Source organism: Heterodontus francisci, chromosome X (assembly GCF_036365525.1).
Source record: "Heterodontus francisci isolate sHetFra1 chromosome X, sHetFra1.hap1, whole genome shotgun sequence".
In the NCBI taxonomy this organism is placed as follows: domain Eukaryota; kingdom Metazoa; phylum Chordata; class Chondrichthyes; order Heterodontiformes; family Heterodontidae; genus Heterodontus; species Heterodontus francisci.
The window spans coordinates 7,283,205-7,306,934 of NC_090421.1; the positions used below are offsets into that span (position 1 = coordinate 7,283,205).

At 45.4% G+C, this 23,730-nt stretch overlaps 1 protein-coding gene across 1 annotated transcript; it reads left to right on the top strand.

The window, feature by feature from the left end:
* The first annotated feature begins 210 nt into the window (after positions 1–210).
* On the top strand, positions 211–23,658 carry LOC137358650 (peripherin-like). Its single transcript, XM_068024795.1, has 9 exons — positions 211–725; positions 10,587–10,647; positions 13,730–13,825; positions 16,080–16,241; positions 16,974–17,099; positions 19,784–20,004; positions 22,515–22,604; positions 22,704–22,749; positions 23,611–23,658. The coding sequence occupies exons 1-9, from the start codon at positions 211–213 to the stop codon at positions 23,656–23,658; spliced, it is 1,365 nt and encodes a 454-aa protein (XP_067880896.1).
* Positions 23,659–23,730: the final 72 nt, after the last annotated feature.

A 23,730-nucleotide genomic window follows, 5' to 3' on the forward strand; every position in this document is an offset into this window, starting at 1 on the left:
ATTGATCTGTTCAAGTGCCGTGATGTGGAATGGGCTGGAAATCAGCCAAAGCCCCTGATCTGTGTGAACAGGGCTGCGATTCACCGCAGAAGGCGTGGTCAGTCATCGATTGAAGTCCTTATAAAGAACCTGGAGAGGTGAGGCACTTCCACTCAGTCTGTTCCCAGTCTGAAGGCTGCTTGTACTCTGAACACCATCCCACCCCAAAGCATGTCTTCCTATCGTGTCTCCAGCAACACAGCCTCTTACAGGAGGACATTTGGAGGCCCCTCCGTGTCCCCCATCTCTGTCTCCAGGCTGTCCAGCTCTGGGCGGCTGCTGACCTCTCCATCCTCTCTGTCCACGCTGAGGAACACCACCTACCGGCACAGGTCCAGCACTCCGGCCACGACCAGGATCTCCTACGACAAGGTGGACTTCTCGGTGGCGGATGCCCTCAACCAGGAGTTCCTGACCACTCGGACCAACGAGAAGGTGGAGCTGCAGGAGCTGAACGACCGCTTCGCCAACTTCATCGACAAGGTGAGGTTCCTGGAGCAGCAGAACGCCGTGCTGGTCGCCGAGCTCAACCAGCTGAGGTCCAAGGAGCCGAGCAGAGCTGGGGATGTCTACCTGCAGGAGATCAGGGAGCTGAAGAGGCAACTGGACCTGGTGGTCAAGGACAGGGACCGCATCCAGGTGGAGAAGGACAACCTAGTCGACGATCTGCAGAACTCCAGACAACGGTAGGACAGCTTTGTAGCAAAAAGAGTTCCTTTTAAATGAGAGGGGGGGGACGACTTCACATTTTCTGCATTTTAAAACAGAATCTAGGTGGTCTTGCTCCAAAATCATTTTTATTTTTATCAAAAATATCCATGCAAAGTAATCCCAGGCATGCGTTTTGCAGTGTGTGCTCCCAGTGTAATGCTTTAGTGCCATGTGATTGTAAATGTGCATCTTTTACTCTCAGATTTTGTGAAAGAGTTGCAATGTCTTAACAAATCTTTGGAAGAAGGGGAGGGGCGGAGAGCAGAATGCAAAACCGTTACAAACGGGAAAGTAGCACAAAGCTGGGAGATGGAAAAAGTGGGGACGAAAGGCCCTGTCTTCTCTCAGTCGAAACTAGAATATTTTACATTTGTTCTGAGCTCTCTGAACTTGCCTGGTTCAAGCATTCTTGTACATCCCCTTCAAGTAAATGGGCCCATATTGTGTTTCATGCTTCAATAAGAAGGATGATAGTAAGCGGTGAAAGAAAATGCCTAGGATTGTGAGATCTGAAAAGCAGAGTAACTTCTAGCAACACCAGGAACACTGACTGAAATAAACTAAGGGGATAATTTCGAACGGCGGTTGTACTGTTAAGAAATTAAATGGCATAAAAATGGTAGAAAATAAAAGATAAGTTATGTGGAAAAGTTAAGGAAGTCGGGCTTGTTTTCTTTGACAGAGTTCCAGCTGACCCTAATTGACATTTTCAAGATTGTGAAGAGAATTGACTAAGATGATCCAGGTACATTGTTCTGGTGAAGGCTTCAAATAGCAGGGGACACGAGCTAAAAACAAGGGAGTTTGTAATAAGAATAGCAGTCAGACTGAAGTTGGGTTGTGAGTTATCAGGGAGTGATAATGAATGGGACAATATAAATGGGAACAAGAGACAATCGAGTGTAAGAGATTTAGAACAGAGGGTAGGAGAAACGTCTTTACACAGAGAGTTGTGAAGCTGTGGAATTCTGCTTCCAGGGTTAGCGGTTGAGGGAGAAACTATGTCAACAGTCAAGATTAGATTGGATAGGTGGAGGAAGGGAAAGAGGTTGAAGTTATATGGGAATAGAGTGGGTAGGTGTGATTAAGACTATTTACACAGTGATTGGTTGGGCCAAATAGCCTGTTTCTTTGCTCTAATTTCTATGTCAGTATTTGTGGAGAGGGGTTAAGGGATATGGTCAGAAGGGATTAGATGGGCTTAGTCTATGGAAAAAGGACCGGTTTGTAGGGCCAAATGAACTTTCTCCATTGATCAAAATTCTTATTTTGAAAAACTCAACCAAACCTCTCAATAACAATGAAACATGCAATTAACATTTTCCAATCAGTAACAGTCATATATTACAACAGCGCAGATTTTTTTTTATATATTCGTTTGTGGGATGTGGGCTGCACTGGCTAGGCCAGCATTTATTGCCCATCCCTAACTGCCCTTGAACTGAGTGGCTTGCTCGGCCATTTCAGAGGGCAGTTAAGAGTCGACCACATTGTTCTGGAGTCATATATCGGCCAGACCAGGTAAGGACAGCAGATTTCCTTCCCTAAAGGACATTAATGAACCAGATGGGTTTTTGCAACAATTGACAATGGTTTCATGGTCACTATTAAACTAGCTTTTCAATTCAAGATTTGTTAATTGAATTCAAATTTCACCATCGAACCCATGTCCCCAGAGCATTAGCCTGGGCTCTGGCTTACTAGTCCAGTGACATTACCACTACACCACTGCCTCCCCGTAAAAATGGTGTCATATAGGGGGCTTGATTCACACATCACTGTACCACAGAGTGGAAAGATGTGACTATGTGGCAGTGATTCCCGACATGGTGAGTTCCCTATCTCAGCTATGCTGGTGGAGGGAGATGTGGAGCAGAGTTCCAGTGCTTCCTCCCTTACTGACAAAGCTGATGCATGAAGAATGGGCACCTGGCTGAGATACCAGAAGGAACAGTATTCCCAGCATAGGTTCAGGAAAGGAAGGGAGAATATTGGAGGGGGAATGTGGGGTGGGTGGGACTTGAGGGAAGAGGAAACCAGATGCTTCCCCATAGGGAGGTAAAATTGCAAGGAGAGTAATCACAGATCTGCTTTCCAGCACCTCCTAGTGCCTGGTTAAAGAGCAGCATTGCTAGAGGCCTGTGAGTACAAGGTCTACTCTCTTATCCAATATTGACTTGGTAGACTAGACAAGGAGGATATAGATGAAGGGGAAAACAGTGTAGAATATGCTACATCAATGGGTCTGGGTTGCACTTTGTGGCCACAAAATCGCCTCATAAAGATATTGGACTGCACATCTCTTTTCAACACAAAGTTTGTGCAACCCAGACCTTGTGGCCACAAAGTCAGTTCTTCAAGATGATGCCCAACACATTGGCCTAGATTTTCGGCTAAAAGTAACAGTGAGGCTACCAGCCTGATAAGTCTTAATTACTGCCAAGCAACCTCACTGGGACTGACAATGAGATTTTACAAGTGTGGAGCCTCATTCCTTCAAATTGTAATTATTCTCAGATTTAAAAAAGTATATTTATTAACTTTTTCTTTCTGTCTCTTATCTCTCTGAATCCTTTCTTGCTTTCCCTGTTTTTATTTGCTTTCCATACATGATTTGGCATTGAAGTTAGAGGAGGGCCCTCCTGCCCAGAGTCCAATTGAGCCACTTAAGTGACCAATTAAGGGCCTCTTCTCACTGCTGCTGGCATTTTACCAGCAATGGGTGGACTGCCTGGTGAACTCTGGTGGCCTCCCTGCGGGCTCGGGGTGGGGAGGCCCTCCTCTTCAGGCACTCTGTGGCCCACGGAGGGGCCCCTGGCAGCAATGGTCACTCCCATGGTAACCCACCCTCCGCCCTCACTAAGTCCCCCCCCCCGCCCTCCCCACAACTCGAAAGGTCCTGCATGACTGGCCTGGTGCCACCAGGCCTCACTTACCTGGTTGGGAGGGCGCTCCCAAAGCATCTTCTCTTCCAGGATCAGTCCCAGCAGTGGCTACCACTCCCGGTGGCGCTGCTGAGACTGCTGAGCTGTAGGCCCTCCAATTGGCCGGCAGCTCCTGGGGGAACGGGTGGCCATTCTTTAAAGGGATGGCAGCCTTGACAGCAACTAATTAGTTGACTGACAGAGGTAAAATGCGGCCAGTGTGGTCACGCAAACTGCCAAGGCGGGATTGCCCCTCGCTTTCTGGCCCATTGTCGAGACCCCCACCGCAACGACAAAATTCAGCCCATTATTGCATATCCTGTTCACAGAGTTTCCAGATGCCCTGCAGAAGGTGCCACACTGAAATGGATTTTTATTCATGGCAAGTTCCCTGGACAAGCCCATGTGGGCAAGTGCAAATGTACTGAACAACTGGCGCAGTTTGTTCACCCGTGACCGCAACATCCGGGCCATTATGTTTCCGCTAGACAGCATATAAATCAAAAGGTTGTAAAGCCAAAGTACTCTAAAAGCAAATGGTTGAAGGCTTCTGCCTTCCTGGCACTCAGTCAATGAGGCTAAAAAAAAACAACCTGGCTTCAGGTTTAGTCCAGGTATCATTTTCATGGAAAAGCTTTGCTCATTGTTGAAGATTTTTGATAGGGACCAATAGGCAGAGTTTTAGTTCTAGTACGCAAAAAAACATTGAAATATCAAATGGCCATGTCTGAGATTCTTGATCTCTTTTATTGTCAGGATAAAGTGCACTGACTGTATGCACCGCTCTGTTATTTAACTATATCCCACTCATACGCAGAGCAGCATCTGAAACGTGATTCCACAGTGTGACTGCACGTCGCTTCTGATGGTCTTGTTAGCCTTTAGAGAACTGTTGGTAAAGCATAAGCTTGACTCAGTTGGTTATCCATTTAGAAGGTTGTGGGTTCAAGCCCCACCTCTGGGACTTACGCACATGATCTAGATTGACACTTCAGTGCAATACTGAGGGAGTGCTGTATTATTGGAGGTGCCATCTTTTGGATGAGACTCAGGCCCCATCTGCCTGTTTTGGTGGATGTAAAAAATCCCAGGGCACAATTTAAAGAAGAACGAGGAACTGTCCTGGCAAATATTCCTCTGTAAACAACACAACTGATTACTTGGCTCTGGTGCTGTCCCATGCTTGTTAAGAGGTGAGGATGACATTTAGACAGATGAACCTTTCCAATAAAACTGCACAGCAGAGCTTTTGAGGTGCTTTTCTTGGTGTTTGGCAGCGTGCAGGCAGGTCAAGCTCTCTCAGTCTGCAGTTTGGAAACTTTGTTCTTCACCTCATCTATCAGATAGACCTTTCCTGTTCGGTATCTAATGGTTACAAACTGCAACAAGATAATCAATTTCTGTCATAAGCATGTTCTACTAACTATCTGAAGACTAATGGTGCCTTCGATAAACGATGCATTTAGCAGGAGATCACAGTTAATCTTCACAAGCAAGGATATGGGTTAATGGTTAATGGAAAGAAAGCACTTACCCAGTCTTGCTCCCCATTGAAACTCAGTCCCTGGGTTTCTTGTCCTGCGAGTTGGGTAAAAATGGTTTTTGATCCTTAACTGAAGGATTGGGAATTGATAGCTGGGCAAATGCTTTCCATTAACCATTAACCCATAGCCCTGCTTGTGATCCCATTAACTGCGATCTCCTGCTAAATGCATCATTTCTCAAAGGCACCATTTTCTTTATTAGTCTGAAAGTCTGTTCCATTAATGAAGCGTAGACTAATTGAAGGTGTTTACTTTCTCGTATCTAGTTCAGAGTTAACATTTCTGATGAAAGGTCACTGACCTGAAATGTTAACTCTGTTTCTCTCTCCACAGATGCTGCCTGACCTGCTGAGTATTTCCAGCACGTTCTGTTTTTATTTCAGATTTCCAGCATCTGCAGTATTTTGCTTTTATCCATTGACTGGGTCCTGTTCTGGGAAATGAATATGATCTTCAGGGTGGATTTAAGAGGCATGGGGTTCCATTGTATTCTAGCTAAAACTGTACAGTGTCCTGTTCAGACCACAGCTCGAGTACTGAGTTTAGTTTAGGTTACCAAGACATAAGGGAAACAGTCAGACCCTGGAGATGGTGTAGAGACGAGCTACAAGGCTGACCTCCAATGTCAAAGGATTGATTTATGAGGAAAGACTGGAGAAACTGTGGGGCTATTTAGCCTTGAATGGAATGGAGTGAAAGAGGACCTTACAAAAGTGTGCAAGATGCTAAATGACATAGATAAGGCTAATCTGGTGCACAACTTTGAGGTATTCCATGATATTAGAACCAAGCACCATAGGTTATAAGTGCAAATGAATTCCCATCTGTCAGCTCAGCGTTGACGAGGGGGCTGAATGAATTCACTCCATTGTTGTTGGTTCTGTTGCCGCCTCAGTCATCCTTCCTGTGACAAGTCATTCCTGACATTGTCCATCCAATGCTTATTGTATCATTTTTGATTCTTTGTATCCTGGATAATCCCAGTATTCCTCTCAGCCAACTTATGTCTGCTGTGCATAACTTTTTCTCGTCAACTTTTCTCAAGTTCCAACCTTCGGATCTGCATATTAAATAGGATCAACCATCACTTACCTTTTGCTTTTACTGAACTATCTTAAGGCTTCCACATCCTGCTTAATTGATGAAAGGAACATTTTGGACGGAGTCATTGCTAGGGGGAGGAAGGTGGATGCTGGGGTCGGTCTGGTTTCTGGGATAGTGCGGATTTTTCCATTGCTGCTTTCATATTTCGATATTAAGGTGAAAAGTTATGCAAAGAATTGAGTGGGAGATGTGTGGCTCAGTGGGCAGGATTTTTGCCTCTAAGACAGAAGATTACGGATTCAAGTCTTCCTCTTGATTTATACACGTAATGGATGCTGCTCTACAGGGAGCAGGAGTGGGACCACAGGATTACTTTTCTCCCCTCCCTCGCCTGGGATCACTGATTGGGCCCCTACCTGAACCCTGGCTGAGGCCAGTTATCAACAAGTTAATCATTTCATTGCTGATGTTCAGATCTCAGTTCCAAGAATGACATAAAACCTTGAGCATTGGGTTCCTTGTTTGTCCGTATGGAAAAACAAATAGACAACCATCTAGAGTGATTGAGTCAGCTTTACTCTTGACCGTAGAAGAATCGCAGTTACCCCTCTGAGCCTGCACTATATGCAGCCACAGGTGGCTTATGCTGCAGAGGAGTGCATCTTTCCTACCTTATTTTAACTAGCACAGAAGTGCCCACATTTTTTTGTCTTTGTGGGCCACTTAGGCATGTGCCATGGAGCCTCTGGGCCACGTATTCTTATTCATCTACATACATCTCAAGCTGCTGATAGTGACAGATCTTGGTGCCTCGGCTCTGAGCTCTGGAATTCCCTCCCTAAACCTCTCCGCCTCTCTACCTCTCTCTCCTCTTTTAAGACGCTCCTTTTAAACTGACCTCTTTGACCAAGCTTTTGGTCATCCGACCTAATATCTCCTTATATGGCTTGGTGTCAATTTTTGCCTGATAACGCTCCTGGGAAATGCCTTGGGCTGTTTTACTATGTTAAAGGTGCTACATAAATGCAGTGTTGTTGTTATTCTGATCTAGGATTTGTCCATCAACAAGAAAACAACACCAAGAAGAGACCTTTCCAAATCTCCAAGCCCACAAAATTTGAAGCCAACAGTTAAGCGGCCATGGAAACTGAGATGACAGAGCTTCAGGAGCTGGTTTGCCTGGATTTACAGGTCCCATATAACCCCAGGGCCATAGTTTGGACATTCCAGAGAAAACAGCGTTCTAGACTTCTGATTAGCTACATTAATACATTGCATGTTGTTTACAGCAGTAACATATTCCTCTTCTCAAGCTCTGCCCAATGGCAAAATAAATACATGGCCAGTGTCCCATTAAGCCATATAGACAAAAGGGTTTAGGTTCTATCCCTGGTCTAGCTGCTTTCTGCAACGTGAGCAATGTGGGTGCAACCACCAGTTTCAGGCAGGCAGTGGGGAGATAAGTCATTGTTTAGTGATGTTGGTTGTAAAGATGCTGGTAAGTATTGGGAAGACCAAAGCCATTGCCTTTGGTCCCTGACACAAACTCGGTTCCTTCGCCACCGACTCCATTCCCCTCCTTGGCAACTGCTTGAGGCTGAACCAGACTGTTTGCAAATTTGGTGTCATATTTGACCCCGAGATGAGCTTTTGAACACATATTTGCGCCATCACTAAGACCGCCTATTTTCACCTCTGTAACATCGCCCGACTTCACCTCTGTCTCAGCTCATCTGCTGCTGAAACCCTCATTCATGCCTTTGTTACCTCTAGACTTGACTATTCCTTAGCACTCCTGGTTAGTCACCCACGTTCTGCCCTCCATAAGCTTGGTCATCCAAAACTCTGCTGCTCGTGTCCTAACTCGCACCAAGTCTCATTCATCTATCACCCCTGTGCTCACTGACCTACATTGGCTCCCGGTTAAGCCATGTCTCGATTTAAAAATTCTCATCCATGTTCTCAAATCCCTCCATGGCCTCGCCCCTCCCTATCTCGATAATCTTTTCCAGCCCCACAACCTTCCGAGATATCTGCGCTCCTCAAATTCTGGCCTCTTGCGCCTCCCCAATTTTTATTGCTCCACCATTGGCAGCCATGCCTTCAGCTGCCAAGGCCCTAGCCCTCCCTAAAATCTCTGCCTCTGTACCTCACTTTCCTCATTTAAGCCACTCCTTATAACCTATCTCTTTGACCAAGCTTTTGGACATCTACCCTAATATCTCATTATGTGGCTCGGTGTCAAATTTTGTTTGATAATGCTCTTGTGGAGTGCCTTGGGACATTTTACTATGTTAGAGGCACTATATAAGTGGACATTCTTGTTGTTGGCTGAAGACAGGGTTGAAGCCCATTGTTAAGGCCCATACGTGAAGAATGTCCACACAGCTGAGGTACTGGAGGGCTTCTGGTGGCCTGGAAACCAGATTCCAGCAAGGGGAGTAAGGGATAAAGGGGCACGGACAAAAAAAACCCTCTGTTTATCTAATAACCCAGTTATACTGCTTTGGGTGCTTCAGTCTAAATGAGGTGGCATGACTGCTCCTGGAGACCCAGAACATGCAACATGTTGCGAGTAGTCTGAAGCATAGAGGCAGGAGGTCGAATTTTTGAATAAGAAACCACTCGGCTGGTAGGAAGTTAAAACATGAGAGGGAGTAGAATTATTCAGGCTGCTATTATGTAGCTCCATTGTAAATGCTTTTAGAAAAAAACGTGCCATTACACATAGCAACCAGAGCTATGCTGCTGCTTTCGGGAATTACCTCACTAACATGTTTGTATGCAGTCGAGGTTCAAAGCTTAAAATATTTTTTATTTAAAACCCAAAGTCACCAGGATACCACGCGACATTGTTATAAGTGGTGGGAGCCATTTGTAAATGAACAGGACTTTTCCTATATCTTTTTGTTTGACAAGTCCCACTAATAAATATGTTTTGTAGTTTGGGGTCAAAATTATTTCCCTCCAATAAAGGTCAATTGGATAATAAAAGCAAAATACTGCGGATGCTGGAAATCTGAAATAAAAAAATAAAAACAAGAAATGCTGGAACCACTCAGCAGGTCTGGCAGCATCTGTGGAAAGAGAAGCAGAGTTAACGTTTCGGGTCAGTGACCCTTCAGACCCTTAAGGTCAATTGGGGATGCATTCTATTTGTCCCCTGGGAACATAGTTACCCTAACGAGCTGGGCCTGAATAAATCTTCTTCCATCACTGTGGACTTTCCTGAACTGCATCCACAGGTTGGCTCTGTTTTTGTACATATTCGCTGGTTAGTGTCCCTGTCATTAATAGTCCCCCTGAATGGTTTAATTACAGTGCTCAAGTCATGCAGATCAGGAAGGCCCCAGGTTCAATTCCTGGCCTGTGCTTAATTAACTGAGCCTGCAGAGAGGCCTTGCCGTTGATCCCAATGCCCCTGGGCCTTGGACCATGGAGGGAATAAAGCAGCTGGGATCCCTGAGGTACCAGAGGGCTTCTGCCACTCATATAACCTTAGCCTGCACCCCAGCAAGATCCAGTGCCCACAGGAGAGGAGGAGGCGTCATTTGGGGCTCTGTTTTGCATCCTGAGTACTCCAGTCTCAAAACAACCACCATTCAAAATAATTGGCTAACAGAGTCCCCTAGTGGTTGACTACAGAAACCTCACTTTATTCTGACACGAACCCTCTGAATACAGACAGAAAGAATTTCCCTGCTATTAGCTTCCATTGCTTTTCTCAGTTAGTGGTGTGGTTGCCTCTGAGTGAGAAGGTTATGGGAGGCTGAGTCCCACTCCAGGGCAGCAATCAACTGATGCTCCAGTGCAGTACTGAGGGGGCGCTGCCTTGTGGGAGGTTCTTTAGCCAGTTTGTTAACGTGAGGGCTTCGCCCGTCTGTGCCGATGGCTCAGGTGGACATTGAAAGATCCCAGGGTGCTGTTCATCAAGAGGAGGGAGATCGCCTGGTCCTGGCCAACATTCATCCCTCAGCCAAGACCACCAAAACAGATACCCTGGCTCGGAACATTGCATTTTGTGTGGGATCTTGCTGTGCGCTAAACGACACTGTCAAGTTTGCCTACATAGTGACAATCACTGCAGTTTGGAGTAATTCATTTGGAGATGGTATGTGGTGCGATTGACGTGCACACCTTTTTTTCCTTTTTACGTTACTGCGCACCATTTGCCATACCTGGAGAGGAGAAGCCTCAAAGTTCCACACCTCCCTGCAGCAGCGTGCCTGAGATGGGGAACTCAGTGGCGATGGGGGAATCGAATATTTGAAGTTTTATTGTCTGGCTGGGAACTCAGTAACGTTCGCGTGTAATTGTGCTGCAGGTTGGAAGAGGAAGCCCAGAAGAGAGAGGATGCCGAGAATAATCTGGTACTGTTCAGGAAGGTGAGTGACTGAGACTGACTGGCAGCAACAAGCAATACACTGTCTGCAATTCCCTATCAATTTTCTCCCCTCCCTTCTTGAAGGATTTGACTTTTAAGGGGTATACAGTGGAACCTGTATAACCCAGACACTCTCAAAAAAATGGACACGTATTCAGGAACCTAAATAACTTGCATGGTAAAATATACATGAAGCGCTCTGAAACCATGGACACTCGCAAATTGCAAACTATGGAAAGCCTTCAATTCAGCACGAGGCAGTAGTAGGTGAAAGAAATTTGTGGAATGGAGAGCTCTTTACCCAACCTTCATAGCGGCAGAGAAACCGCTCAATCACTGGGAATGAATGCTTGCACGGCCCTGTCCCAGGGATAGAGGGGTTTCTCTGCTGCTGTGGATGCTGGGTAAAGAACTCCCCATTCTACTGAAAATTGTTACTGTACATACAATGATCATTTGGAAAATAAAGACACCGGCAAAAAAAGTCCCTAAGATGTCCGTAATTTACAGGTTTCATTGTAGTTCCATACATGTCCACACAAAAAACTCGCGAAAGCTGACACAGCCCCAGAAAACCTGACGCCTCCAAAACAGGCCTGGATATGAACCCGTAAATTCTCTTTTTATTACATGGTATTTCTGAAGTTTTCCCAGTGTTTTGGTAGATCATATTCCATGAATCATTTTGGTTTGCAAACTGAAACCCTTTGCTTCGCTTGTGACATGTGAAAATGGGTACTTACACTGAGAATACAGTGGGACATGAGCTTCTCATACTTGACCCAATATTCCACCAGTTGTATTGTAAGGAAAAACTAAAGTATACAATGTGTGATTTTTGCAGTGGCAAATTCAGATATGCTCGAAGAGGAAAGTGAGCACTGAAAGTGAAAAATGTAATTCCACGGGAGTCTGATTTAGATTTTTGACCCTTTTTTGGGTGCTTTTTCCAACATTTTGAAGTGTACTGTAATTCTGCTTCAGAAGCCAAAAATGATGATCAGTGGAGCACACTGGATCCACAGGTGATTCCAGCAACACAGTATAGACTACAATACAAGGGGGTAGAAGTCATGCCACAGCTATATAAAGCCCTGGTTAGACCATAACTGGAGTGTTGTGTTAGGTCTGAACACCACGCCTTAGGAAGGATATATTGGCCTTGGAGGGAGTGCAGCATAGGCTCACCAGAATGATACCTGGATGTTGTAGGTTAAATTACAAGGAGATTAAATTACAACTAGGGTTGTATTTCTTGAAATTTAGAAGGTTAAGGGGTGATTTGATCATAGGGTGAGGGGGTGGGGGTGGGGGGCGGCAGGGTGGAGGAGGTGTCTGTGGGCCAACCCAAAGAAAGAAGTTCCAACCCTTTTTTTTTGGCAGAAAGTCATGGGTTTAAGCCTCACTCCAGAGACTTGAGCACAAAATCTAGGCTGATACTTCAATGCTGTGCTGAGGGAGTATGCACGGTCGGAGGTGCTGTCTTTTGGATGAGACGTTAAACCTGTCTGCCCTCTCAGGCAGATGTAAAAGATCCCAGGGCCATTATTTCGAAGAAGGGCAGGGGAGTTCTCCCTGGTGTCCTTGTCAACTTTCATCCTTCAACCGACATCACTAAAACAGATAATCCGGTCATTATCACATTGCTGTTTGTGGGATCTTGCTGTGCACAAATTGGCAGCCACCTTCAAAAAATGCCTCGTTTGGCTGTTAAGCGCTTTAGCACACCCTGAGGTTGTGAAAGGTGCCCTAGAGATGCAAGTTCCTCTTCTCTCTCCTTGTCCTTCTAGCAGACTACCTATTGGCAGCTGTAAGCACATTGGTCTCTGACACATGTCCAACATGATCACATGTGTGCAGACGAGAAGCGTGGTCCTTTCCGGGATAACCTTGGGCGAGGAGACAGGTGGCACGGGGCATTCGCCACTGCGCAAGCGCACAAGCTGCGGCTGGCACAATTGCTGAACAAGGTGGCCGGCCACTTTTGGAAGAGGGGTGAGACAGTCACCGAAGTGCTGATTTTTGTCAGGAAACGCTGATTTGCAAAAACAATCGCGAGCACCAACTGCCAAGGCAAAACACTGACGGTTGGTATGCATGCAGTGCCACATGGTGCCAATCACCCCCTGGCACTTTGCCCGTGTGGCCATTCTTCATGTGGATAGCAAGTGTCATCAATAGCGACAGCTTACATTCACACACTGGCTTTCATGTACAAAAATATCCTAATGGTCCTTCACAGAATAGAAATGAATGAGGACACAGACACCGAGCCAGGGACCCAGAGATTAGGAGGTGTGAACAGAAACTTGGACAAAGAGATGGTTTTCAGAAGAGTTTTGAAGGTGGAGAGAGAAGTGGCAGGCTTTAGAGAGGGCGCTGACGAGACATTTCTTCATGCAAAGGCTGGTAGAAGTGTAGAACACTCTCACACAAAAAGCCGGAGATGCGAGCTCAATTATTCATTTGAAATCTGAGATTGAATGATATTTTTTGCGAGCCAAGGGTATTAAGGAATATGGAGCCAAGGCAGTTGGGTGGAGTTAGGATACAGATCAAGCATCATGTCAATGAATGGTGCAACAGGCTCGAGGGGCCTTCCCATTCTGCTCTCACCTGACATCCATATACCCACTTTTCAGTGTGGTGAGGCAGGGGTGGAGGGGGGGGGGGGTCACTGGATTCACATAGACATTAGAAACTCGAAGAAATGTTGCACGTTACTGCCTGAAATAATGTCACAGCTTCCACAACACGAGGCTTGTGGCATTTGCTGTATTTAGGAAACTGAAACTGTACCACATCAAGCTGCAAAATCTGGGCAACTTTACATACTTGAAGTGGGAAACATTACTTCAAACTCAAGCATTAAAACCAGTATTTTTAGTCGAAAACTAAATCTGACGATTTCATCCATTATTGAAAACTGAGTCCAGCTCAGAGCAAACAATCCTATTACAACAACAAGCTCAAGCAGAGGGATTAAAAATGTCTTCTTTTGCCCTTTTCCCTTGCTCCTTTTTCTGATTCCCCTCCTCCTTTCTCCGCTTCCCTTCCCTTTTCCCTGAACTCAAACCCCACAGGATGTTGATGATGCAACTTTGGCCAGGCTAGAGCTGGAGAGAAAGATCGAATCTCTGCTGGATGAAATCGAATTTCTCAAGAAGATACACGATGAGGTGAGCTGGGTTTTAGTTGTCTTGATTATTCCTTTGTCTGCTTCAAGGCATGCCGATAGTGGGAATGGAATCCTTTTCCACTCTGGACCTGAATTTGTTGGGTGTAAGGTGGTTTGGGATGTTATGAAATGAGCTATATAAATGCAAGTCATTTTTTTTTCCAGCTCTCCCAACACTTATAGTAAAAGCTCATAAAACATAGGAACAGGAGGAGGCCATTCAGCCCCTCGAGCCTGTTCTGCCGTTCAGTTAGGTCATGAATGATCTGTATCTCAACTCCATTTACCTGCCTTTGCTTCATACCCCTCATAACCATATCCAACAAAAATCACTTGATCTCAGTCTCGAAACCACCAATTTTCCCCCAGCTTCCACAGCCTTTTGGGAGAGACAGTTGAAGATTTTCACCACCCTTTGTGTGAAAGTATGAGACCTCATTTCACTCCTTAATGACCTGGCTCTAATTTTAAGATTGTGCCCCCTTGTTCTGGATTCCCCCAGCAGAGGAAATACTTTAAAAAAAATTCTTTCATGGGATGTGGGTGTTGCTGGCTAGGCCAGCATTTATTGCCCATCCCTAATTGCCCTTGAGAAGGTGGGGGTGAGCTGCCTTCTTGAACCGCTGCAGTCCATGTGGGGTAGGTACACCCACAATGCTGTTAGGAAGGGAGTTCCAGGATTTTGACCCAGCGACAGTGAAGGAACGGCGATATAGTTCCAAGTCAGGATGGTGTGTGGCTTGGAGGGGAACTTGCAGGTGGTAGTGTTCCATACATCATCTACCCTTGTCCTTCTAGGTGGTAGAGGTCGTGGGTTTGGAAGGTGCTGTCGAAGGAGTTTTGGTGAGTTGCTGCAGTGCATCTTGTAGATGGTACACACTGCTGCCACTGTGCATCGGTGGTGGAGGGAGTGAATGTTGAAGGTGGTGGATGAGGTGACAATCAAGTGGGCTGCTTTGTCCTGGATGGTGTCGAGCTTCTTGAGTGTTGTTGGAGCTGCACCCATCCAGGCAAGTGGAGAGTATTCCATCACACTCCTGACCTGTGCCTTGTAGATGGTGGAAAGGCTTTGGGGAGTCAGGAGGTGAGTTACTCACCGCAGAATTCCCAGCCTTTGACCTGCTCTTGAAGCCGCAGTATTTATATGGCTGGTCCAGTTCAGTCTCTGATCAATGGTGACCTTCAGGATGTTGATAGTGGGGGTTTATCTACCCTTTTGGATCCTTTTATTATTTTAACCACCTTGATTAAATCACCCCTCAATCTTGTAAACTCAAGGGAATGCAAGTCAAATCTATGCAACCTGTCCTCATAATTTAACCCTTTTAGCTCCGGTATCATTCTGGTGATTCTGAGCTCTAAGGCCAAGATATCTTTCCTGAAGTGCAGCACCAGATTCGTGAGATTGTCATCAACTGATGAAATATAAACCATTCAATCCACTTTGTGCTAATTGACTCTCTTATCCTGCAAGCCACAATCTCACCCCACCCCACTCCCAACTGTGATATAAACTGAGAATAAGTACAATGAGACGTAAAATCACAGCACTGCCTTCAAGCAAAGGCTCCAATACAGAAAGCTTTCTTTCCTGTATCAACAACTATCAAATTCCTTGCCCCATCACCACTGTTCCTCAACCAAATCTCAGTCTACTGATGCATCACCAGTGGGACATTTCTGCTTATCCTGTGTCCTCACAGTCCCTCTGAGTGATATTGGCTGAATGGGTGCTTGCTAGTCATACATTGTCGATAATTGTTGTGGACCATTGTGAAATCCACCAAGAATGTTTGAACCAGGCCCTTAAGTACCTTTTACAGCAACATGACGTTGCTTCATTGTCGCTGGGGCAATGTCCTGGACTTACCGCCCTAACACCATTGTGGAAAGACCATCCCCACATGGACTGCAGCAGTTCAAGGAGAAACAGCCACCACCACCAGCCCAGGGCAACTAAGGATGGGCAATAAATGTAGCTGTGCCAGCGTTGCCCACATCCCAAGAACAGAAAAAGGGCCATCAGTCTGGGTTGGCATTGACTAAATGTAAATGGAGAGTAGTCATATCCACTGTGCCATCCAGCCCCTATAACTATCCATTTTTGAACAAACATTGAGGTTTTTTTCCCTTTTTTTTGGAGAGTTTCAAAGTCATGTATGACTGTCAGTGGCTGTTCTGTTTGGACGTTTCATGTGCAGTTCAGTTGATGTATGTCTTAAATTTCCATGTTCCTCGCTTCTTTCCAATGTCAGGAGCTGCGGGACCTCCAAATGAACATGCAGGCTTCACAAGTACAGGTTGAGATGGAAGTGGCAAAGCCAGACCTGACTGCAGCTCTGAAAGAGATTCGCACACAGTATGAGACAATTGCCACCAAGAACGTGCAGGAGGCTGAGGAGTGGTACAAGTCCAAGGTACAAACTCAGCCGGATTCCGGAAATGTCTACAGCTGCGAAGAGCACTGGTGACTGATCCTGTCGTGAAGCCTATCACTGCAGGCCTCAAGTGCCCCAAGAGAGTAACAAAACCTCTGTGTCTTTCTTGTGAAGCAGTTTAGCAAAGATTATATTCTAAGTAACCATTTTTGTATATTTGTTCCTGGGGTGTGGATGACACTGGCATGGCCAGTATTTGTTGCCCATCCCAAGTTAGCCAGCTGTATGCCCAGAGTGGGTTGTGGCGGCAGGCCCCTTTCTTTGAAGGTTATTAGGTGGCCGGTTGAGTTTAATGGTCATCTTTTTCTTCTGACACCAGCCCACGAATTACCAGGTTTATTCAATTTCACAAAAAGGAGACATATATATCATATTTATCTTTATTTATTTTCCAAGCTTCTCTTCACTTTTCCTGCTAATGGTGGCTCATATTGGGTTCCAGTTACACAGGTGCCTCACCTCCTCGCCGATGGGCATTCTTCACGTGTGAAGCTTGATGGTGGTTGTCACCAGGCTATTTGACCACGCGTGGTGGCAGGGTGGGTGGCATCACGGCTGAGCTCAGTCCTTTCTCCATGCGTTGGCCATGGGTGCACACTTGCTAGGCAGGACTCAATGGATAGTTCCTTCCTCCCCGCGTGTTTATGCTGTTTTGTCTTGTTTAAGTGACTGGAGTGCTCTAACCGCATCTGGCCTCGTTCCACCCAACAGTTTACCGATCTGACAGATGCCGCCAACCGGAATAACGAAACTCTGAGACAGACGAAGCAGGATCTGAATGAGTCACGGCGTCAGATCCAGACTCTGACCTGCGACCTGGATGCCCTGAGAGGAACTGTAAGTGGAAAGAAAAGCCTTGACTTCTAAAGCCTCTGCCAATTGGTAAATACAACTGGGGGGAGGGGGAGGGTAAGGTCACCAGTTTCCTGCAGGCAGTGCAATGTGGGTCAAAAGTGTTAACCTTGGATCAGTGGGTAGCACTCTTGCCCTTTAGCCAAATGGTTGTGGGTTCAAGCCCCACCCCAGGAACTTGAGCATGCACTCCAGGCTGACACTCCAGTACTGCACTGTTACAGATGCTATCTTTTTGATGAGACATTAAGCTGAGGCCCCATCAGCCCCCTCAGGTGGATGTAAAAGATTGCATAGCCACTATTCCGAAGCAGAGCAGGGGAGTTACCCCAGTGTCCTGACGAATAGTTATGTCTCAATTGACCTGACTGTTTGTGGGAGCTTGCTGTGTGTAATTTTGCTGCTACATTACAACAGCGACTACACTTCAACAAAAAAAAAGACTTAATTGGCTGTGGTATGCTTTAGTATGTCCTGAGATTATGAAAGGCGCTATAGAAATGCAAGTTCCTTCTTTTAGTATAAAGTGAAGGAGAATGGGACCTCGGTAGAGGGAGGGGGAGCTGAACCGTTTGATGAAACCCTCAAGGGATGGTCAAACTGCCCCAGAGGGTGTGAAGGGTGTTTTCTCTTTTGCTTTTAAGTTGTGGGTAAGGGACACACACCAGTAGTGAGGAATCTTTCCCTCTCTGGTGTATTGATAACAAGAAGTCAGAGGAACTAATTAATAAAATAGGTTTAGTTTGTGACAGCCACTCATGATTAAAGCAGTGACAATGGCTACACTAGGAGACTGTAGAATTAATCAAAATTCTGAGTTATCAGCGTAGACATTTTTAGTCGCCTGTTCGGTGACATCATAAGATACCTCTGTGATTAGTAGATGGTTTTGTGTTTGACCCCAAGATGAGCTCCATCTTCAAGTCTGCCTACTTCCACCTCCCGACTTCACCCCACCTCAGCTCATCTGCTGCTGATGACAATCTGAGTTCTTTTTGCCTTCAGTCTGGTTTAGTAAATATACCGAGTCGGATGTGTAGGTAAAATCAATTACTTTATTTGCGCATTAGCCGGCGGACTTACTCTGACACAGCGGCACTGACTCCAACAGAGTCTGTCGGGTCCACCAGAGTAAGTGTCCGTTTGTGATACAGATACTACTGTTTATACATTAAGATTCATGCTACACCTCCTTGTTTAACCAATCAGTGCGGTACAATTCAACTTCAACCACGTGATAATGTGCAGTACATCTGTTATTGAGGTTAACAATACACTCCATTCTCAATACATATTTGTTACTAATATATAATATGGTTCTACACAAGCAAGATAAAAAGCAGACAAGCAAGATAAAATAGCAGGAGCAGAGGAGTCAGCAACGAACATTCTGGTCTCACTCCCCACATCTGTCATGGTTCTGCTGATACCTTGTGACTGATGGTTGTGGTTAGATTAGCTGCAAGCTGCATTCTGCTATGGCTGTTTCTTAACAATTAAGTCATACTAGCAAAGCTCAGCAAACTGCTCCTATTATTCCTAACTTGGCTAAATTTCCCATTAAGCATAGTACCATGCCTTTCTGCTCACTTCCACACTGAAACCCTCATCCGTGCCTTTGTTACCTCTAGACTTGACTATTCCAATGCATTGCTGGACTGGCCTCCCATCTTCCACCCTCCACAAACTTGAGCTCATCCAAAACTCTGCTGACCGTATCTTAACTCACACCAAGTCCCATTCACCCATCACCCCTGTGCACACTGACCTCCAGTGGCTCCCGGTCCGGCAATGCCTCGATTTTAAAATTATCATCCTTATTTTCAAATCCCTCCATGACCTCACCCCCTCCACCCCAACCCCCAGTCACCAACCCATCCTATCTCTGTAATCTCCTTCAGCTCTAAAAGCCTTTGATATATCTGTGCGCCTCCATTTCTGGTAACTTGCAAATCCTTGATTTCCATCGCACCACCATTGGCAGCCGTGCCTACAGCTGCCCAGGCCCGAAACTCTGGAATTCCCTCCCTAAGCCCCTCCATCTCTCTCTTCTCCTTTAAGACATCCTTGAAACCTACCTCCTTGACCAAGCTTTTGGTCAGCTGTCCTGATATCTCCTTCTGTGCTTCGGTGTCAACTTTTGATCGATAATCCTTTTATAAAGCACCTTGGGATGTTCTGCTACATTAAAGCTGCTATATAAATGCAAATTGTTGTTGCTGATTGTACATCCTTTGACAATTTTTCAAAACGTGAGGAAAAAATGGAGGTCATATGATGTCGATTTAAATTGAGAAACGTATATTTACAAATGTACCTCGGCGCTAATTTTTTTAAATTAGTTTGCGTTACGGTCATGTTTATGAAATCCTGATATAATATCATTGATCTGCTAAATAAACAGTAAAAATATACTTAGTGACTATGTGTCAGCAGCGGATAAACGGGCCAGAATAATGGCTTTTTCTATTGGTCAAGCAGACTCAAACAAGGTCGCAAAGAAGCTCCTGTTGTCAAGTGCAAATTAGTAGGATCAGTTAAACCCAAGTTCTTTGGGGGTTCCCATTGATTCTTAGCCTCTCAGGTCCATTCCGTGCCTATGGTATGTTATATGCTTTCAGAATCTGTTTTGTACGTTTTTGAGTACATCATTGAGCATTTGTCTACAGAATGAGTCTCTGCTGCGGCAGCTGCGGGAGATGGAGGAGCAGTTTTCTGTTGAAGCTTCTGGCTACCAGGAATCCATTGCCCGTCTTGAGCAAGAGGTTCATCACATGAAGGATGAGATGGCAAGACACCTGAGAGAGTATCAGGATCTACTCAACGTCAAGATGGCCCTGGACATTGAAATCGCTACCTACCGGAAGCTGCTGGAAGGGGAAGAGAGCAGGTGAGCAGTTTGGGAACAATCTTCAAAGTTGTCCTCATGAAGCTAAGGGCATGGTAGATAGTAGTTAGTGCATCAGGCCCCTGTTGCAATGGGAATTGCCACTCCAATAGCTCACCTAAGAGGCTATTCTTCATGAGTGAGCCAAGGTGATGTGATTCGACAGGGTAGTGGACAGTAGAAAGGCCCTGTCTCCCCTTGATGTCTAGAGGCGTGCAATTCCAACTGTTGCACCCTTTTGCTTCTAAATCAGCACAGACTTGGTCAAAGCTGGCACCTGCCTACATCACCACCTCCAACCTCCCCTCCAACCCACACACCATCCTGACTTGGAACTATATCGGCCGTTCCTTCACTGTTGCTGGGTCAAAATCCTGGAACTCCCTCCCTAACAGCACTGTGGGTGTACCAACCTAACATGGACTGCAGCAGTTCAAGAAGGCAGCTCACCACCACCTTCTCAAGGGCAATTAGGGATGGGCAATAAATGCTGGCCTTGCCAGCGATGCCCACATCCTGTGAATGAATAAGTAAAAAGAACGTGGTATGACAAAGAGTACTCAAAATTTGGCTCCCGATCAGGAAAAATGACTGCATTAAAATTTTGATCTTTTTTATTACCTCTTGCTTCCTCTTTATGATATTGTGTGGTTGGGGGGGGGAGTGGGGGGAGGTGGTTGGTGGTCACTAAATGGCTGGGAACTCTCTTGCTCTGCTGTCAGGTTTTACATCACCAGCCCCATAGCAGTATTTTGATCCATCATCTCCACATCTAAACACATTTCAATATGAAATCTCTTCGACCTATCAGAGTAAAAACCGAAGTGAACTTGTCAGGCTCTTACAGTGCTGAAGAAGCACTGATTTTTCCTGTCAAAGATTGGCATGTTTCCATCTTCGAAAAGATCCAGTCAACCGAGAGAATCTTGCCTTTTCATTGGCTGAAAAAATAGCTTGTCAAGCCAGTTTTCAGCCAATGAAATTTGAAAACAAATAGTGGTTCCCAACTCTTCACCAGTGGCAGTGGAGAGACTGAAGAAAGATTGGTAAAGGTTTGAAACTTCACAAGTGTAGCGAAGAGGGTTGGAATAGAACAAGAAAAAAGGAGGAGGATTCAAGTTAAAATGAAAAGGGCAGGGAATGAGGAAGAAAAGAAGAAGAGGAAGATAATTATCCAGCTGCAGTGTTCGCAGTTTTGTTTTTGTAAAATTGTGCTTTAGGAGTTTCATTTAGCAGTTTAGCATTAATATTCCAGTCATAAATTCACATATAAATGGGATTTTTTTGATGAGCTTCTGCTGAAGTTAGAACAGTGGTGAGACTCTGTGTGCTAGTGTTCAGTTTTATTCCGACAATATTGGTGCATATTTCAGCTCATTCACTGGAGTGGAATTTCCTCTTCAGGGCTGAGGTGTCAGAGTTTTGATGGGGCAGCAGCCCTTGTCGTGAAGCCAGGAACCAGCTGCCTGGTTATCCCGGGAAGAAGGCAGCACCTTCTCACATCCCCAGGACATCCCAAAGTACTTCACAACCAGCGATTTACTTTTTAGACAAACGCAACTGCCAATTTGCACACAGCAAGATCCCACCAACAGCAAGTGAGATGAATGGCCAGTTCATCTGTTTGAGGTGGAAGGAAGAGTGTTGAGTAGGACATAGAGTCATAGTTATAGAGAGATACAACACTGAAACAGGCCCTTCGGCCCACCGAGTCTGTGCCGACCATCAACCACCCATTTATACTAATCCTACACTCATCCCATATCCCCTACCACACCCCCACCTTCCCTCAATTCTCCTACCTACACTAGGGGCAATTTACCATGGCCAATTTACTTATCAACCTGCAAGTCTTTGGTTGTGGGAGGAAACTGGAGCACCCGGCAGAAACCCACGCGGTCACAGGGAGAACTTGCAAACTCCACCCAGGCAGTACCCAGAACTGAACCTGGGTCGCTGGAGCTGTGAGGCTGCGGTGCTAACCACTGCGCCACTGTGCCGCCCCAAAAGATATCTCCCTGATGATCTTCAAATAGTGGCATAGAGTCCATAACATCCACCTGAATAGGCAGACGGGTCCTCAGTTTAACCTCTCACCTGAATGGTGGCACTTTTGGCAGTGCCATACTCTCTCAGTATGGCAGTGAAGTGTCAGCCTAGATTATGTGCACTTGAGTTGATCACAGGAGTAACCCAGAACCTGTTGACAGTCTGAACGGTTGGAAATGTAGAGATTATGAATTAAGCCATGATTGTGGTCCCTAAGGTGCCCTGATATATCCCGGCAATCTGCTTGAATGGGCCTCTCACCTAAGGGGGACGGGGGGGGGGGTGCGGGGAGAAAGAACCAATGATGGAAATCACACAGCATCATAATAGGGCAACCCTGAGCACCACAAATCCTATATGTTATGCCGATCCCTCACCTATTCCTTGCAATATTCCTTTCAAGCTAAGTTTAAGGTAAAATATTCTGGAATTAGCAGTCACTATCTGTCTCTTTGTCTCAATAGGATTGCAGTCCCGGTCCAGTCTTTTTCTTCCCTCAGCTTTAGAGGTGAGTCTGCGAGGGTTCAGAAGACATATAAACACCATTTAAAATGGTAGGCTTTTACATCAGCGTGCCTGGGGACCATTTGATAATTGCTGTTTGTGTTTGGTTGTCATATTTTAGATTACGATCACAATTCAGATATTCAAAGCAGGAAGACTGTGTTAATCAAAACCATTGAGACCCGGGATGGAGAGGTGAGAATTACTGACTGAAAGAGCTGTTGGGTCTCTCGTCTTTTTGGAGAAATGGGGATTGCTTAAAAAGCGAGGTTGGTTTTGTGGGATGTCAGTAATTGGATGCTTTCCCCTGGAATGGGGTCTTCCTTTTCCAGGTAAAACCAAACCCAAATCTTAAAACTAGGGATGAGAGTTCAGATTCATTCACGCTTTGGATGTGGATATCCACTGAAATGTGGATATAGATATCCCTTCACCAGCCATCAGGAAGATAGAAACTTGCAGACTCACTGAACCAACCATTAGGGATTTGGATGCAATAGATACAACAAAAGTTTGCATCTATGTAGCGCCTTTAATGTAATAAAATGTCCAAAGGCACTTCATAGGAGTGTTACCGGGCAAAATTTTACACCGAGCCACATAAGAAGATATTAGGGCAAAAACTTAGTCAAAGAGGTTGGTTTTACAGAGCTTCTTAAAGGACGAAACCCCTCTACTCACCAAATCAACCTCCAGGAAATAGAGAAGAATGCCTTGAATAATTATTCATTTCTCTGATGCGTTGTAAGGTGGATAATTCAAACAGATAATTACACACACACAAACTCAGTCATCAAGAAAATGGATACACTAGCTGACCAGCTCCCTAGAATGACAGGGTTTATAATTCTGTTGCACAGACAGAAACTTCTCCCCCCACCATGTTTAACTGGGATTATGAATAGTCACATTCTGTTTGATCACCATTCTCACTGCCAACTGTTCCCTGACTTTTGACAGCAATGGGGGCAGTGTACAGTTTCTGAACTCTTTCTTTAGACTTGCTATCTATTTGCAGATGTTTTTTTCAATGTAATTTTTTTTTTGATTCCACAGGTGGTAAATGAATCCAGAAAGGAGCAACAGAACGAGCGTGATCACTGAATGGTCACAGCCTCAAACAATAGATAGTTTGAATTTGGGAGCTGCGTAAAATAGAAGCAGAAGTGAAGACTG